The sequence below is a fragment of the Malaclemys terrapin genome, chromosome 5 (assembly GCF_027887155.1).
Source record: "Malaclemys terrapin pileata isolate rMalTer1 chromosome 5, rMalTer1.hap1, whole genome shotgun sequence".
Lineage (NCBI taxonomy): Eukaryota > Metazoa > Chordata > Testudines > Emydidae > Malaclemys > Malaclemys terrapin.
In genome coordinates this window covers 20978260-20995022 of record NC_071509.1, presented here as the reverse complement: position 1 = coordinate 20995022, position 16763 = coordinate 20978260, and the positions used below count along the sequence as shown (strand labels likewise).

Genomic DNA, 16763 nt, shown 5'->3' with positions numbered 1-16763 from the left:
AACTCTGATGTAGAGGGATAGAAGGGCAGGTTACAGAAAGGACACATGAAACCTCTCAAAGAACAATAGTTATGAAAGGTTAGTAACTGTTTTTTCTTCGAGTGACTGCACATGTGCATTCCACTCTTGGTGATTCCCAAGCAGCTAAATAGGCAGAGGGAATCAGAGTTCATGTACACACAGACCAGCTTGATAGTACAACTTGACCAAATTTGGCATTACCTCTTAGTGTTGGGCAATGATTTAACGGAAGGAGAAAGTGTGAACTGAGGACCAGGTTGCTGCTTTATAAATGTGCAGGATAGGGATCTGTGCAAGGAATGACATTGAGGATGCTTGTGATCTTGTGGAGAGAGCACACAGCTAGCCAAGTGGTGAAATGCCTGCCAGATCAGAACATGCTTGCATACAAGTAGTAACCCAAGATGAAATTCTTTGAGATTGGAAGACCTTTCATTGTGTTTGCAATAGCCACAAACAGTTGGGTGGACCACCAAAATGGTTTGGTCCTGTCTATGGAAAATGCCAGTGCCCATCTAACGTCCAATGTCCATAGCTGTTGCTCATCCCTATTTGCATGTGGTATTGGGTAAAATTCAGGAACTTCAATTAACTGATTGATATCTACAAAACAAAGGGGAAACTGTACAGTGAGCAAAGAGGCTTAAAAACTGTAAATTCCAACTCATACCCACAGAGGGCGAGAAAGAAATGAGAGGTGGCTAGGGTCACCTTGCTTTTTATATCCTTTGTTGGAGGCATGAGGATACTCAGGGTGCATGCAACAGACACTGCTGGACAGAAAATCCAAACTCAAGTGCATTAGACATATGCACACCAACAGTGGAATACATATGGACAAACACTCATAAAAGAACTGTGTGTTTTGGTAGGAAAACAAAATCAATAAATTTGCTTCATTACCAACACATAGGAGACATTAATCTGCATTAGCACTAAAAGTTGTTTTCTTCACTGAGCTACTTATGTTGTTCAATCAAAAGTGAGTGAACCAAAACTGCTGATTTAAGTTCAGAGCCTGTCCTTATGACTGATTTCCACCAATTCTATGAAATCAAGTTGACACTGACATTTTGCAGTGTTCTGTATGGAATCTGAAATCACAGCTCTTACAACTCAAATAGAGTTTCAAATTAGCAGAGCTTTAAAAAAAAATAAATCTATTTTCTTCGTAAGAAGTTTAAATGCATAGTTCTTCTGATAGACATTCCACCTCCAAAATATGTAGAAACTAGTTTACCTTCTACTAGCTAATGCACTGAATGCTACAGAAGGCATGCTCAGCAATATGGAAAAAGAACAGCTTATGGAATGTTGCAATAACAGGTCTGACCTTTTTTATCTGTCAAGCAGATAATTTTTCTGGCATACACTTTGTCCCCATAAGAAGAAATCCAAATGTACCCAAATAGAGAGAATACTGGCAGAAAGAACAGCACTGACAATACTGGTCATGAGCCTCTTACAAACCTTCTCAAGATTCAACTTAGACATTTCTTGCTCTTACTATTGCTTTTGGACTTTTGTTACTATTATCAATAAAAGTCTACACCACAAGTTATGTTGGGAGTTGTATTATGGAACTAATCTTGTTAACTAAGCTTATCCCAATGCAGGCAAGAGATAACAATATTATATTCTTTTTACCAAACCATTTTACAGTCTTGAGCCTTAAATTCTTTCCTCCCCACCACCTTTTTCCCCCAGGATACAATAAACTCCTACTGAAGGCAACAGGGTTATTCTTAACCAGCATTTGTGAGGAGCCAGGTGAATCAGGCTCCTGACCTTTACAAGGCTGTATCAAAAGAAACAATAGTAACAGTTTGAATCCTTCTACACAAGCAAGATTAAACTGTGCTATAACATAGGTGGGAGACTACTGTGCTCATGTGATAACATGACCTGGACCTGATCTGAACTATTCGTCTTTGAAATACTCTATGGAAATTAAAATCACTATTAAGAATTTAGAGTCTTATAGAGGGGTCCCTCCCCCCAATTACAGCAGGCCAGCAGAAAATATCCTTGCAGATCTCCAGGTTGCATTGTTGTTTTAAAATTAATCTACTCTAAAAATTCTACTCTGTCAAGGCAATTAGTTATAACATGGTTGTTCCTGAGAGAGCTACAATATGGTTTCCATCCTGCAGTACAGATAGGGCCTAATCATGTTTTAATTGGGTACTCAAGTAATGGCAAATCTTTGCATGCCTCCACTTTTATAGACATAACTTTAAAAAGCAGTGTCACCTCATTAAAAAACATGCATGATTTGCACTTATTACATACCATGTTATGAAGACAGTGACCTATTACTAATATTTTACCTTGGTGCTAATCCACTGTTTTGAAGATATTCCTGAATTCTATCCAGTTCTTCAACTGGTAACTGAGAAACGCTGTTCTGTAGAAAACAGTGACAAAACAATAGATATGAAGCACCAACATGAATAAAACCATTCATATGTATTTTAACAGACTAAGAAGAGCAAGTAAGAATTATTAAACAATCTGGAGACCATAACACAGGATGAAACTGAATCAATGAGACGTGCATGCTAAACACAAAGCGACATTCTGTTTTTCACTCGTCACTGAACATCACGGTCAAGTAACTAAAATGTGCTTTAACTTAAATCACATTCAATTATTTGCTAGCATTAGCAACTCTAATTTAGAGACAGGTATATTTACTTTTATCCCTACCTGGAAAGTTGCAGCCAAAAGCATTTCTACTCGACGACAAGCAAGTGTGTCAACCATGCGAGCCAGCACACGGAATGGAGTACACAAAAGCTTGTCCACATACAACATTAACACGGCACCAGACTGGCTGAGATGAATGCCCTCTAAGCATTGCAGGGTCTTCTTTAGTGTTGTTGGCTAAATATTAGAAAAAACAATTGTTACATTTATGTATTTATTTACATTTTTTCTCATCTTATTTATTTTGTACATACTGTAACACAGTTAAATATCAAAGGTGCTGGAACAACACATGGACTGTCTAAACAAGCAACTGGTTCCAATGCCTAAGAGCTTACAGACTAAAGGAACAGTGGTTACAAAGACAGTACAGCAGACAACTAATTGAATGTTGTTTAAATAGTAATTTTTACACAGGTTTGAGGGCAGGTGGGTTTTTAATTATTTTTTTAAATTTAAGGAAGTGCGGAACTGGGGTTGCTGAACAGTAACTGGGGTGCTGTTCAATTGTACAAAGCAGCTAGAAAGAAGACATGAAGTCTGAAGTGATGAATGAACAAAACGTGTGATTAGAAGTGGCATAGAATTTAGGGAGCAAGAGTTAGTGTAGTAATAGGAGAAAGTGAAGACAGAGGGTCTGGAGTGGAATTAAAAAGCTCTGAAAGCAACAGCTTGAATTTAAGGCAAAAAGGAAATGAAGCAGATCTTGAAAGGAGCACTGAGAAAGGAAAATAGCATCTGCAGAGTTTTTCAGGATGGGAGACAGCAAAAGGCATGTTTAACCATGGAAGGGATAATGCCAGTGCAGAGGTAGAGGAGAAGGGAGGTAAGAAAATGAGAATAATAAGAGTGAGAAGTAGCACATAGCGGCAGATAATGTGGTTGATAAAGAACAGAAGGGATACTTCAGCACTAGAGATTTGAATTAGGGGATGCAGAGAAAGAGAAGGTAAATATTCACTGCTGTTTATTTTAATTTTCAAGCAGTTTGTGAAAAGTCTAGTAAAACAGCTTGTAAATTAAAGCACGGCTGTCACCAACCTTCACTTTTAAAAGAGAAACTTGAGTGAATGAACCTATCCTTAAAATAAGTTTAGTACTGTTTAGTTCCCTCCACTCCCAAATACACCTCTACCCCGATATAACACGGTAAAGCAGCACTCCAGAGGGGCGGGGCTGCGCACTCCAGCGGATCAAAGCAAGTTCGATATAACGCAGTTTCACCTATAACGCGGTAAGATTTTTTGGTTTCCGAGGACAGCGTTATATCGGGGTAGAGGTGTATATGCACATTAACCTATTTTCTAGGAAATCTTCCCCTGCTTATGACTTGAAAGAGATGAATATCCAGACAAGAGAAACAGCAACAAGTTCACAAATCTTCATGGAGAATGCACAGTCCATTAGTGTAGGATTAGGAAAGAGGGCACAAACCAGGATTGCTCTTTTATTACTCTTTAGTCTTGTTAGGGTCAACATGGAGGTGAACTGAATCCTACTTGTTCTTATGCATCAGCAGCAGAATTGTCTACTAATTTCCAAACATTTGTACACAGCCATTGAAGGCAAAGGTGCTGCAAAAATGTCACCAAGGACTTAATTTGCAGAACTTTATTACTTGTGATGATGCATAGGAAGGAAGGAATGTAGATTGACTGACCCCAGTTGAATTTATCTGACTGGCAGTTGGGCAAAAAAGTCTTAGTACTTTCCATATCAAATATGCTCAAATTATGAAACAAACATGGGTGCTTTTTACAGGGTTACTTCTACACCTTTTAATTAGTGTGTTTTCAATTCAGGAATACAATTTGTAGCAAATATACAACATCAGTACGGGGGCTCCTAGAAGAAAAACAAGATTCATGTTGCATTTATGATTTGATTAATCTATAACACAGGAACTGACAAGGTATGTTTGCACTCTGTGGGGCAATAGAAAGGCTATGAAGATGAAAGATTGAGTTTGTAAATAAAGAGGCTTGGGATCATAAATTAATTTCTCTCCAACGGGTTGTAAGCATGTGGGGAAGTGGACACAAATTTTTTAGTTATCCAATGTCTAGATTTTCTTTTATTTATTAGTTAGTATTAGCTTGTAGGCTCTTTGGGGAGAATCACATCTACCTACCTGTGTGTCTGAGCAGCACTAAGCACAATGTAGTTCAGATGTCAAGAGTTGTCTTTTGGCACCAGTGTAATACATATAATAAGTTATGCACCAACAACACATTTGGTGCTGTAAAAGACCCAGAAAGGAAAAAGCACTCAAAGTGTTTCCAAATACAGTGAACAAAAAAGGCCTAAACTTCATTATTAAAAGGCTCAAGTCAAACTTACAGTTGCGAGGTTCTCACACCGAGACTGAATAGCCTGGATGAAGAGACCACTGGCTGCTGAATTCCTATGAACAGCACTAATAAAGTCTTGTACAGGAGGCTCATGAGACAGATTAATCAGATCTTGAACATGATTCACTATAAGCCATGTCAAGTGTTCTGAATCATGTAGGTTTTGACACTATGAGGAAAAAAGGTAAAATGGATTCCATAATTCTAAAATTACCAATATTACTACAGACATATGCATTTCATTACTAAAAGAATAGCAGAAACAATGCAATACCATTTATATACAATTAAAAGCAAGTAATTTTCATTGGAAAAACTGAACCACATTATGTTAAAAATATTCTGTTTACAAGTGTGCACATTTTATTTCCTTCTAAGTTTTATTACTGTGATCGTCTGCATAACAACCAGATCTTTTCTTTCAACTTCCTTTGATCCTGTTGCAAATTCACCTGAAGTCATAATCCTCTATTTGCAACAAATTGTTTCAACATCCATTATGTCGGAATCATAAAGACGATGAATACTGGTAGAGAACAACTGGAAAGAACTAGTAAACTCAAAGACCCTGCTTTTATGCAACCTTTTTAGTAATAATGAATGATAGATACACATTCAATATATATCAGAATTGTTTCTGCAAAGTCTCAATGTTTGTCTGTAGTTTTTGTTTCCTTTTAAAGTGAATACCCCACCATATCTTTCGTTGCAGCTGAACTATTTATGCCTTCAACAGTTAATGTTTCTCACTTGAGGCAGAATGACTCCTGTAACGCTGTGTTTGAGAGCCTATGAAGTCTGAAGCCATGAGAGTTGCCCTATTTCTTAGAGCCTGAACAGAACTGGGGAATGCAGTATCAGAGTTAATATATGTAGGAGGATTTAAGGTGAAAAGAGTTTACTCTAATTATGACATGCAGAAACACGCAGTCTCAGACGGAGGGTCTAAACTTTTATAAGCTTCTTAGTCTTCTCCTGAGATCACATATGTAAGAATACAACATTCAAGACATTATTGTTATTTACAAAGAATAACTCTGTAGACGATTAAGATTCAGTGTAGAGACAATGCTTAAGATAATGCATGAGTATCTAAAATAATCACACTAATAAGATATATGCATAGAAAGGAAAAAAGAGCATTCACTTTCAGAAGTGAAAATTGACATAAAAATTCCATGTAGTTCCCCCGGAAGTAAATATGACCAGGGCCGGCTCCAGCTTTTTTGCCACCCTAAGCGGCGAAGGGGGTGGGGGAAGAGGCATGATCGCGCCACTTCATTCTTCGGCGGCAATTCGGCAGCCGGTCCTTCCCTCCAAGAGGGACTGAGCGACCCGCCGCCGAACTGCCGTCGAAGACCCTGGACGTGCCACCCCTTTCCATTGGCCGCCCTAAGCATCTGCTTCCTGCGCTGGTGCCTGGAGCCGACCTTGAATATGACTAAGATCTCTCACATTTCCCTTATTATGATCTACATTTAAAATACTCTCACACTGTGCCTCAAAGATAAAGCACCCAAGCAAAATCCCCAAAAAACACTTATAGGTTTAAAATTCACAGTTCTAAACTTACAACATAGTCACAAAAAAGAATGAGTGCTCCTCTTCGTACTATCTCTCGATTGCACATGCCAAATTTGGATTCTGAATCAAATTCATCACTGTCTCCAGATATCTGAGGGCTCAGCAATTTAGTACTGGAAAGACTGTGCCGTCTGTAAAAAAAAAAAACAAAAAAAAAAAACCCACGTTTTATTGCTAATATTTCAGTTAAAGTAGATACTCAATTTCCATTTTAAGCATTCCTCAATATGAATTGCTTTGTCATTAGTTCTTTAGTCTCTTGTGGGGTGTTGTGGATTACATCTCATCACTAAAGCTAAGATTTTGTCATGGTTATTTTTAGTAAAAGTCACGGACAGGTCACGGGCAATAAACAAATTCACAGATGTCCTGGCCTATCTGAGACATTTGCTGCTGCGGTGCCATGGTTTTCCCCACCACCATGACGGCGGGGAGCTGTGGGGTTCCCCCTCTGCCCATGGCAGCTGGAAGCTGTAGGGGGGCCACCCCTCCACCCACGACGGCTGGAAGCTGCAGGGTGACCATATTTCCCAAAGAGAAAATGGGACACCTAAGGTGTCCCCCTGCCCCCCCCCCCACTCCCAGTGGCCCCTCCACCACCCCTCCTGCACAAGGCTGTTGCCCGTCGCTGGAACCCTGAGGAGGGCCCCCTCAGGAGTCCATCACCTGTCACTGGAACCTTGCAGGGGACCCCCGGCACTTGCCAGGGCCCCGCTAGCTGCCAGCTCCAGAGTCCCACAACCACTGGGGCTGAATTGGAGAATGTCATGGAGGTCTCTGAAAGTCACGGGTTCCTTGACTTGAGTGACCTCCGTAACATAAACGTAGCCTTACTCATCACCCCTCTTGTTCAATATGTATTACAATGTGGCTGACAGAGGCGCCTGCAAGGAGACATGGCCTACAGAGCTTTCCATGTAATGATAAAACCCAGCACTTCTTTCCATCCAGCTACAGTGATTGAGCATCTAATCCAGTGCTGGGCTAAGAAAGACACCCAATCCAGATAAAAGGGAGCTGATGTTGGTAAACTGGGGGGAAAACAACAGGAAGAACTGACAGAAGTTCTATTAGCCCTCTTAACTGATACTGTATGTCCCACAGCTTGTTATTCAATTTTGTAATTTGGTTCTTTATTTAACAGCAGCTTTCAGACAATTAAGTTGCAGCTAGGGCCAGGACCACTTTTTCTAATCTAGATCTGACTATGTTTGGGGTCTTTTCTTTCAGATACAGATCTCACAACTGTCATCCATTGTCACTCAGAGTCTAGACAATACAACGCTTGTACTCTACCTGTCTTCTAGATACTGTATTTTAAGAGCCTTTGGAAGCAGACCATTTCAAAAGGGAGGATTTGTTACGCAACGGCTGCTTAATGAACGGATCTTTCCATTAATATACTCCACCAGTGCTCCATGATCTGCATTCGTTGTGTAGCAGTTGGAGGGTGAAATAAGATGTTGATATTGACCTATAAAGCCATAAGTATCCTGGGATCTGACAAGACAGCTCTTTCCCCTACGTAGTATTTCCACAGCTGTAATCAGAGATATTCAAGGTGGAATACCCTCCCTTTACAACGGGAGAGAACAACTGGCAGGGAGTTCTACCTGACATGCAATCAAGTATGGAATACACTCTCTTTTGGTCTAAATTAGTCAGACTTTACTGACCTCATCGAACACTGCAAACATGGTCCATACTCCTTTACAAGTACAGTAATTTCTTTAAGTGGTTCTAATGCATATAGTACTCAAATTCTTAACAGCTGAGAAATTCATATAAGCTACATTTTAAAAGTCTTTTAATTAACTGTAGAAATTAAAAATCAGTATGATAGACAGTCCTATTACATATTAAAAACAGCCTTACTTTGGTGTTTGATGCACCTCTGACCACCAGCTGTAGTTAGTGTAATTGACAAGAAGGAGGATTTGACACCAGAGGAGCACTAAAGAAGGGTGTGTGGGAATCATAAACTGAACAAGACCGCTCAGACTCTCAAGGGTATAAAAACAACCATCAGATCCATCTCCTGTAAAAAGTCTGCTGGCAGCAGCTGTGATTCTTCTGAACATCCCTGAAAACAAACACACATACGTTAAGGGGAACCATGTATGCTACCACTTGTACTGAGAATTTAAAAAAAACCCTCATCAGTTACACGTCATTTGGAAAATTTAAATTGCTTCATTTACAACCAAGCAATCTAACCCTCAGCATTCCTGTGAGGTAGATAAATTAGATTTTCCCCATTTATAAATGGGGATATAGAAGCAGAAATGTTAAATGACTGTCCAGGGTCACAGGGCAAATCAATGACAAGAACTGGAATTAAACTGAGGACTTCTTGGCTCTCAGCCTCAGATTTAATCCTCGAGACCTCAGTCTAAAAACGTAACACTAAAGTACTGGTAATTAAATCATACCACAGATGCACATCTTAGTTATAGTAAACGTTATAAAAGTCACATGTATCAATATTTTATTCTTCCTGAAATTGTTGATTAGGGTGCATTATTTGTAGTGAGGTAGTGCGCAGAGGCTCCAATCAAAATCAGAACCTCACTGTGTTAGGTACTATACTTACAAAGGAAGATAGAACGTAGCCTCCTTTGGATAGGGACTAAAGTGGGAGGTTGGTAGACTTCTCTGCCTAGATAGCTATTGAGGGCGTTCCGCAGGCTACACCTATCCTACAAGTGATTCAGCAACACAGCTGAAGTGTCGCAGCCATGCCGCTGTAGCATTGTAGCATAGACACTCCCTATAGCGAAGGAAGAGGGTTTTCCATTGCTGCAGTAAATTCAGCCCCTGGAGAGATGACAGGCAGGTTGATAGAAGAATTCTTCCATTCTTTTGGTGTCAGTACCGGAGCTTAGATCGGCTTAACTATATCTCTCAGGCGTTTGAATTTTTCATATCCTTGAGTAATGTAGCTACATCGACCTATGTTTCAGATGCAGACTAGGCCTCAGATAATCAGTTATAATAATGCAGTGGCTACAGGACTTGGATGTAAAGTTTTGTGCAACAAGCAAAACTATTAAATAAGGAAAAAAAAATCTTTGCTCTGTATGCTGAGTGATGATCTGCAGGATGGAAGCAGTTGTGGCAGAGCTCTCCTTCTGTGACCTCTTGTCCTTCAGCTTGCCCCTTTTATCCCTTTTGCCACAACCCAGGAAGGGGAATAAATAGATGGGAGGAGCTCAGAGAACAACTCTATTCATGTAACAAAGCCCCTTTGGTACTCTTAAACAGAGAAGAGTGGGGGGAGGGGAATAGATTTCTTACAGCTGCTGCAGAATCAACTATAAATTCTAGAATAGCAGTGGATAACAAAGGAGCTCTGCAGTGCTGCTCTGTTTGCATGGTCAGAATCAAAGCATCAGAGTGAAGCCGTAAGGGCCATAGGCCAAGTCCCAGAGCCATGTGGACAAGTCTGAACTGCCTCCGGTATTTGGAAGAAGAGAGGAACAGTGCAAATGTCTCACAAGGGGACGATATCAGAATCCAGAAATGCATGTTGTACTTACTTTCTATTAGTAATATCATCCCCGAACTACTACCAACCCGTTTTAGCTAGTTGCTTGTGCAGTAAGTGTGACATCTAGTGACTGGACATGGTGATGCACATAGCTATTAAAGATATCTACCTTAGCTTTGTCCTCTATTTATCCTACCTGTTTAAAATAATCTACTGAAAGCTTGAAACTGTAATCTGCTAGTTTCAGTAGTACTCACAGTGTGTTAACAGCTATACACAAAAAAAATACAGTTCTGCACTCCCGAAGAGCTCACATTCTGAATCAATATAGCACAGAGGCTATGGAAAAGGACTAAGGGCAATATCCGGCTACACCATAATACACAAGTTTGACAGTAAATTTTTATGTTCCCAGACATAAACTATATTAAAATGCAGCTAAGTTAAAAGTATATATGTCAGCAACTTAAGGGTAAAAAAAATTACAGGGTTGTGATAATCACAACAAAAACAAGCTTTACAAACCTGGGAAATTCAGGGTTAAGGTTAAACTCAGGATAATTCTAAATCTATTAAGTCATGCAAGTCCATAGTTAAGGCATACAAATAACCTTCATACCACCCTGTAGTGGCAACCTACAATAAACACACAGTTATTAGTGCAGAATAGTGTTTGTGGTCCTAGATGAAACTGATCCTTAATATTAGGTATTAGATTTTTTCATTTCTCTCTCATGGTGTCACTAAAGAGCAGAAAAGACTGCTTGCGGGCCTTAACAGCATTTCCATTGAGCGGCACTTCCATGTGCAATATGGCTATTAAGTAAAAGCTATATACATACACACTCCACACATTACATACACCCTAATACCATGTATAAATATTCATATATAACTCCACACAAAAAGTTTTGTTAACTCAAAGTTTAAAGTTAAGATTGCTAGACTTCACACCCCACCAATGCAATGTGAGTATGGGTATTTCAGGGGTGGATGATAGGGAGGAGTAGAAATTCACTCTGATGAAACTCACCAGAGTGGAGAACATATCTAGAAAACAGGAGGTACCAGAGAGAAGCTAGGGGAACAGGAAAGGAGGGGTAGTGACAGAAGAGATAAGGATAAAGGAGATAGCCCTTTCTGTGGTTTGCCAGAAGGGAGTCTGGACTGATGGACTAAAGTCAAATAAGGACTAGTCTCTTTCATATACCCAATGACCAAACAGGCAAAAGGAAAGACTAGCCACAAGTAGGGAGGATACAAATAAAAGAGAACTATAGGCATAGATTAGCAGTGGGGTCGGGAAACAGGTTTGACCAGCAAATCTTCCAGTTGCCCCCGTTTCTGCTGCAGAGCCCAGTTCCCTCATTTCATGGGCCCCCACCTCTCCAACACCAACTTCCCAAATCCGTGTCACATATAGAACAATATTTTTTTATTTTTCCCGCTCTGTATATAATTGTTCAGCTTTATGAAGGTTTGTTTCGATTATTATTTTACTGATGAAAATGAACCATCATTAAATATAAAGAATAAATAAAATTTTTAGTTGGAATAAGCAGTAAGTGAGGGGTGGAGAGAATAAAATTGCCCCATGGGGCCAGGGCATAGATCTCTGCTATAGGAATAGAGAATGGGGGGCACTATTTTAAATAAATCTTGGAAGTGGTTAAAGTCATCCACAGTGGTTGGGGGTGGAGGGCATAATTGTCTCGTCCAGTGAGGAGGATGAATTATTGTTGGCTGGTGAGGTGTCAGGAGCAGTGTCCTCTTCCTGCTCTGCCATGTCATCCCTTGTCTCAGTAGCTACAGTCTCCAAGGGTGGAGGCGGGGATCTAGCATCTTCCCTACATGGGCTGGGCCGCCTGCTGTGGTGCCTTCTGTAAGACCTCCAGGAATCCTAGTATTGCCAGTACTCAGGGAAGGTGATGGGTGGTCCCATATGTGGACTGTGATATTAATGGTCCAGCTGCCATAGGTGTTCTAATCGGGGAGGAACGGTGAGGGGAGAATACCCCTTCAACCTCCTCATTTTCATCACTCAAGAACGCTGGTGCTATTGGAGATAATTGTTGCTCTGGTACCGACAGCCCCAGTGTGAGACATCAGTGCCCAAAAGAGGGAACTCCATGGTCAAGGAGACCAACAGATGCTTCTGATGCAGAGACCTTCGTTGCCGAAGAGTGAGGTGCCAATTGTATCGGGAGTGCAGTGTGCTGAGCCGATGCTAGTGCAGTCTGTCGGCGCTGTTGCGCTAGCGGCATTCGGCTGCAGCATCGTAATTGGAGCAGTTGTTGGTGCCATCTCCTTTAGCACTGTAGATGGTGCAGTGGAGACACACCCCAAAGTTTTAGTCAAGGGTATATAGTAAAAATCATGGACAGGTCACGGGCCGTGAATTATTGTTTACTGCCCATAACCTGTCCATGACTTTTACTAAACATACCCGTGACTAAAACGTAGCCTTAGTCATAAATGCTGAACTGCGGTGCGGCCAGCACTGATGAGAGCAATTTGGCCAGGGACCATTTTCTGCTGGTCTGCTCTCTATGAGGCGAAGAGTATGTTCCTTTTTCGTCTGGCAAACACTAAAAACTCTCTGGCAGGGAAAGAATTGTATAAAGTTGTATGACAGTTATTATTTCTAAGATTTTTGAATTAAAAAAATACAATATAAACGTTTTCTTTTCTGAACACCATATTCAGTGACATTATTGGCCCGCTGGGAGGATTTGAGGACTGGGACTGGCCTTAAGATAAATTGAGTTTGAGACCCCTGGGGAAGGTGATTGGAAATCCAACCCAAGAGTAACAATGAGCACTACATTTCTCAACTGGAGCTCTTTTGGACATTTAAAAGTACAATGTTTAATGAATGAAAGGTCACCAGTTATTGTCTGCTCTGCTAAAAGGGTAGAGTCTGAAAACAGGTCTTGAAGCTGTCTATACAATAAAAAGTTTAAAGGAAAAGAAGACTTTGGGTTCTGACATGGACACAAACTTGGGAGAAGAAAACATATTTTATATGCAGCCAATATTCTCAACCTAAACAGATTTTAAACTCATTAAACAACTGATTCAGAACTGAAAAGAACTCTTATTGTCATCATGGCATAACACAATTAATTTTGAGACTATTACCTGATTTGAAGATATGTATTAAACACATAAGCAATGTGCCCAACTCTTGGCAATAGAAAGTGTGCTGCTGTTCATTCATGTCCACTTTCAACTGTTTTGTAGCAATGTCTTCCAATAGAATGCCCACTAATTGTAACAAGAACCTAAAAAAAACCCCCACACAACACAGTCAGGAAAATAAACACATCAGCTTATTTCCTATCTGTCCCAACCAAGGTTTTTACTACTGAGTTAACAAGTTTCAGCAGGTTGACCTGAACCAATGACAATCCTGCTTAACAGTGCCTCACTTTAAAATTTTCACCTTAAAGTTCTTCTTGCTTCCTCTACCCACAAGGAAAAATCTCAGCTCCAGCTTTCAGACTCATTTTCTAGTGTAAAAATTGATTAAAGCAGAGTATTTGCAGTGTGTTTAAGGGTCCAGGTCTCAGTTATGCAAAACCTCATCTGCCATCAAATCACAGATGGTCACTGTTTCATTAATCACCATCCTTGCAATCAACATGAATCAAACACCTAGAACCCTACCCAATGTGCTATCCTTCCAAGAGACAACAGACAAAATGAGGGGCATCAAGACTAAGCCACTCACAACAGGTTTCCACCTTACACAAAATCTTTCCCATCCACCACCACAGACATGAAAGACCCCAAGTCTTCATAACCAAAGACACCCCTTTCTCTATCAGCTATACATATTCTTAGCGTAAGGCATCATTGGGACCACCTAAAGGTGGCCAAAGGAATATAGTCACCCAAATAAAGGCCACCAAGGAAAGCTAAAAAACCCACCCAACAACCGGAATCAGACTAACAATCCCTTCCACAACCATTCCCCAATCCTTCTCTTAGCAAGTCTCAGATCCAGTAGGATTCCCAGTCCAAACGTTACGCCAAATCACAACTCCTCCCCGCTTCCCCAAATGAATTTGTGGATAAAAACCATCTTCTCATAAGGGTCTTAACCCTCACCTGGAGGGATAAAATCCTATCCTAATTCCTTGCCCTGCAGTAGTAGGGTATTTCCAACTCAAAAACACCCAAAATCTCTCTTTAATTACTTTGCATAAGTATCTAGATTACAACCTATCCTTTTAAAAAGAAAGCTGATCTTCCCCTTCCATGTTCTTCACCCTTTCACATGCACAGGAGGGGAAGTCACCTAACTCATCCCACCCATATGCCACTGAGGCAACAATGCAGAGTACAAGCTAAAGTAAGGGAGAAGGAAGAGTCAATTCCCAGGGTGAAATCCTGGTCCCACAGAAATCAGTGGTACTTTTCACCTCAGTATGGGGAAAGAAACCAAAACAGCCCAAAATTGTTAAACAAAAATACACACCTCCATCCTGTGTAATACACTCATCAGCACTGCATCCTATTCTACCCCTCAACCTTTCATCCAACCTTAAATCCACCCTCCATGTCCATTTCAGGTAGCATCCAGGTAAATATAAATGTTATATTTCCATATCACTTGTCACTCTTTTAATACTTAATACTTCACCAAAAGTTTTACAAAAAAACCCTATAGATTCAGAAGACAACATACCTAGAAAATGTCTCTTCAGGCAGATATTTAGCCTGTTTCAGCTCAATTTGTTCTTCAGGTGTGGGTACATTATTCTCCCCATCCCTTAGCCTATTAATTGTTTGACATGACAATAAGTAAGGGGAGAAAGAAAGCTCTTGAATACGAGATAAAACTATATCCTCTGTTGATTGTGAAATCAGAACTCTAAGGATAGCAAGGATACCAGATATCCATAACTGAACAGTGCTCACTGATGCCTAAAAAGAAAAAAAAAAAAAGAAAAAAAAAACAGAAAAATAAAGCAGATTAAGAGATTAACAACTGCAATAAAGTAATGGAGAACTGACAACATATTAGATCTTATAAGAAGATCATTCATAAAGATGTTTGTTCAAATAAGTGAACATATATGAGGTAAAGTTTTCTACCTTCTCTTCTGCCACTATCATGGCTCCCAAGAGCTGAATGCCGATGATAGCTCCTGGAAATCAGTTTGGCTTTGAGAGCACTCAATGCTGTGTGATCTGGGGAATGTGTACTTCTGCAATACTTTTGTGAATAAAGTTCTCACAAAATACCTCCATACTTTCTCAAAAATGAAATACATGGGGGGGAATCTTGCTTTGTTACACCTTAATATTTCAACTAAAAAAAGGGTTTAAAATTCTGCATGAGAAAAGCAGATTTACCTATTCATAAACAGGGCCCTACCAAACTTCACAGTCCATTTTGGTCAATTTCATGGTCATTGGATTTTTCAGCTATTGAAATCTGGAATTTCATGTTGTTGTAATTGTAGAGGTCCTGACCCAAAAAGGAGTTGTGTGTGTGGGGGGAGGGGGTTGCAAGGTTATTGTAGGAGGGTTGTGGTACTACTATCTTTACTTCTGCACTGCTGCTGGCGGGGCGCTGCCTTCAGAGCTGGGCGCCCAGCCAACAGCCCCTGCTCTCCAGCCACCCAGCTATGAAGGCAGTGTAGAAGTAAGGGTGGCAATAAAACAATCCTCTCTGCAACACCCTTTTGGGTCAAGACCCCCAATTTGAGAAATGCTGGTCTCCCCCATGAAATTGGTATAGTATAGGGTAAAAGCACACAAGACCAGAGTTCATGATCCGTGATGTGTTTTTCATAGCCGTGAATTTGGTAGGGCCCTATTCATAAACCAGGTTATGGAATTGCTCTTACATCAGGAGACTCCCCATTCTTCACCATTGAATTACAAGTAAAATGACCTATCCAAAGGCAAACTAGTTCTCCTAGTGAGTTCTTCCCTATTTCTGAACATTTTACCAAACTAACTTCAGCAGGATTTGGGAACAGAAATATACACATTGCAGAGAATTAAAGAGAACACTCACTACTGTTTTGCCATATATGAAAATGCTGAACTGTCTTGACAGACAGACAGAGTGGAGGATAGTCAGAAATGTGTATGATATAGCCACAAATGCGTTAAAGGCTTCAACATCTAACAGGTAGTGTAATCTCCTTCACTGGTCACTTACCATTGTACAGGGAGTAACAAACATACTTCTTAAAAGCATGTCCACAGGACGGAGGGATGAGGGAGCCAAAATTTCAAATAAAGTGTTCAATACTCCCAGAGCTTCATGGGAATCTATATGCATCTGTTCAAAAGAAAGGAACGAATTTTATATTCACCATTGAACACAACAGCAAAAACAAAGAACGCCTCCGTGCCTTGATTATTTTTAGTATGATACGTGTATGTTTCCTATCCAATAACACTGCACTTCAATTTGATAACCAAGAAAGATTAGAAAACCCATAAGGGGTGAATGTTAAAAGCAGGTGCAGCCATTGCCACGCAGAACATGACAGACCTCGAGAAAGCTTAAATTAAAAACTATAAAAAAATTTAGAGAGAGAGCGAGAGAGTGAGTGTGTGTGTGTGTATACATATACATATAC

General features: G+C 40.2%; 1 protein-coding gene across 5 annotated transcripts in view; it reads right to left on the bottom strand.

Annotated features, from left to right (window-relative positions):
- The window catches only part of HTT (huntingtin), a 209579-nt gene that overhangs the window by 59415 nt on the left and 133401 nt on the right, over window positions 1-16763 (bottom strand). For all 5 annotated transcript variants that reach the window (XM_054030679.1, XM_054030683.1, XM_054030681.1 and 2 more), the window contains 8 exons: window positions 16337-16459; window positions 14849-15087; window positions 13297-13439; window positions 8541-8748; window positions 6655-6796; window positions 5071-5250; window positions 2731-2907; window positions 2352-2428 (listed from right to left, as the gene is read on the bottom strand). In XM_054030679.1, the coding sequence (XP_053886654.1) occupies window positions 2352-2428; window positions 2731-2907; window positions 5071-5250; window positions 6655-6796; window positions 8541-8748; window positions 13297-13439; window positions 14849-15087; window positions 16337-16459 (1289 nt within the window). The remainder of the gene's footprint in view (window positions 1-2351; window positions 2429-2730; window positions 2908-5070; window positions 5251-6654; window positions 6797-8540; window positions 8749-13296; window positions 13440-14848; window positions 15088-16336; window positions 16460-16763) is intronic.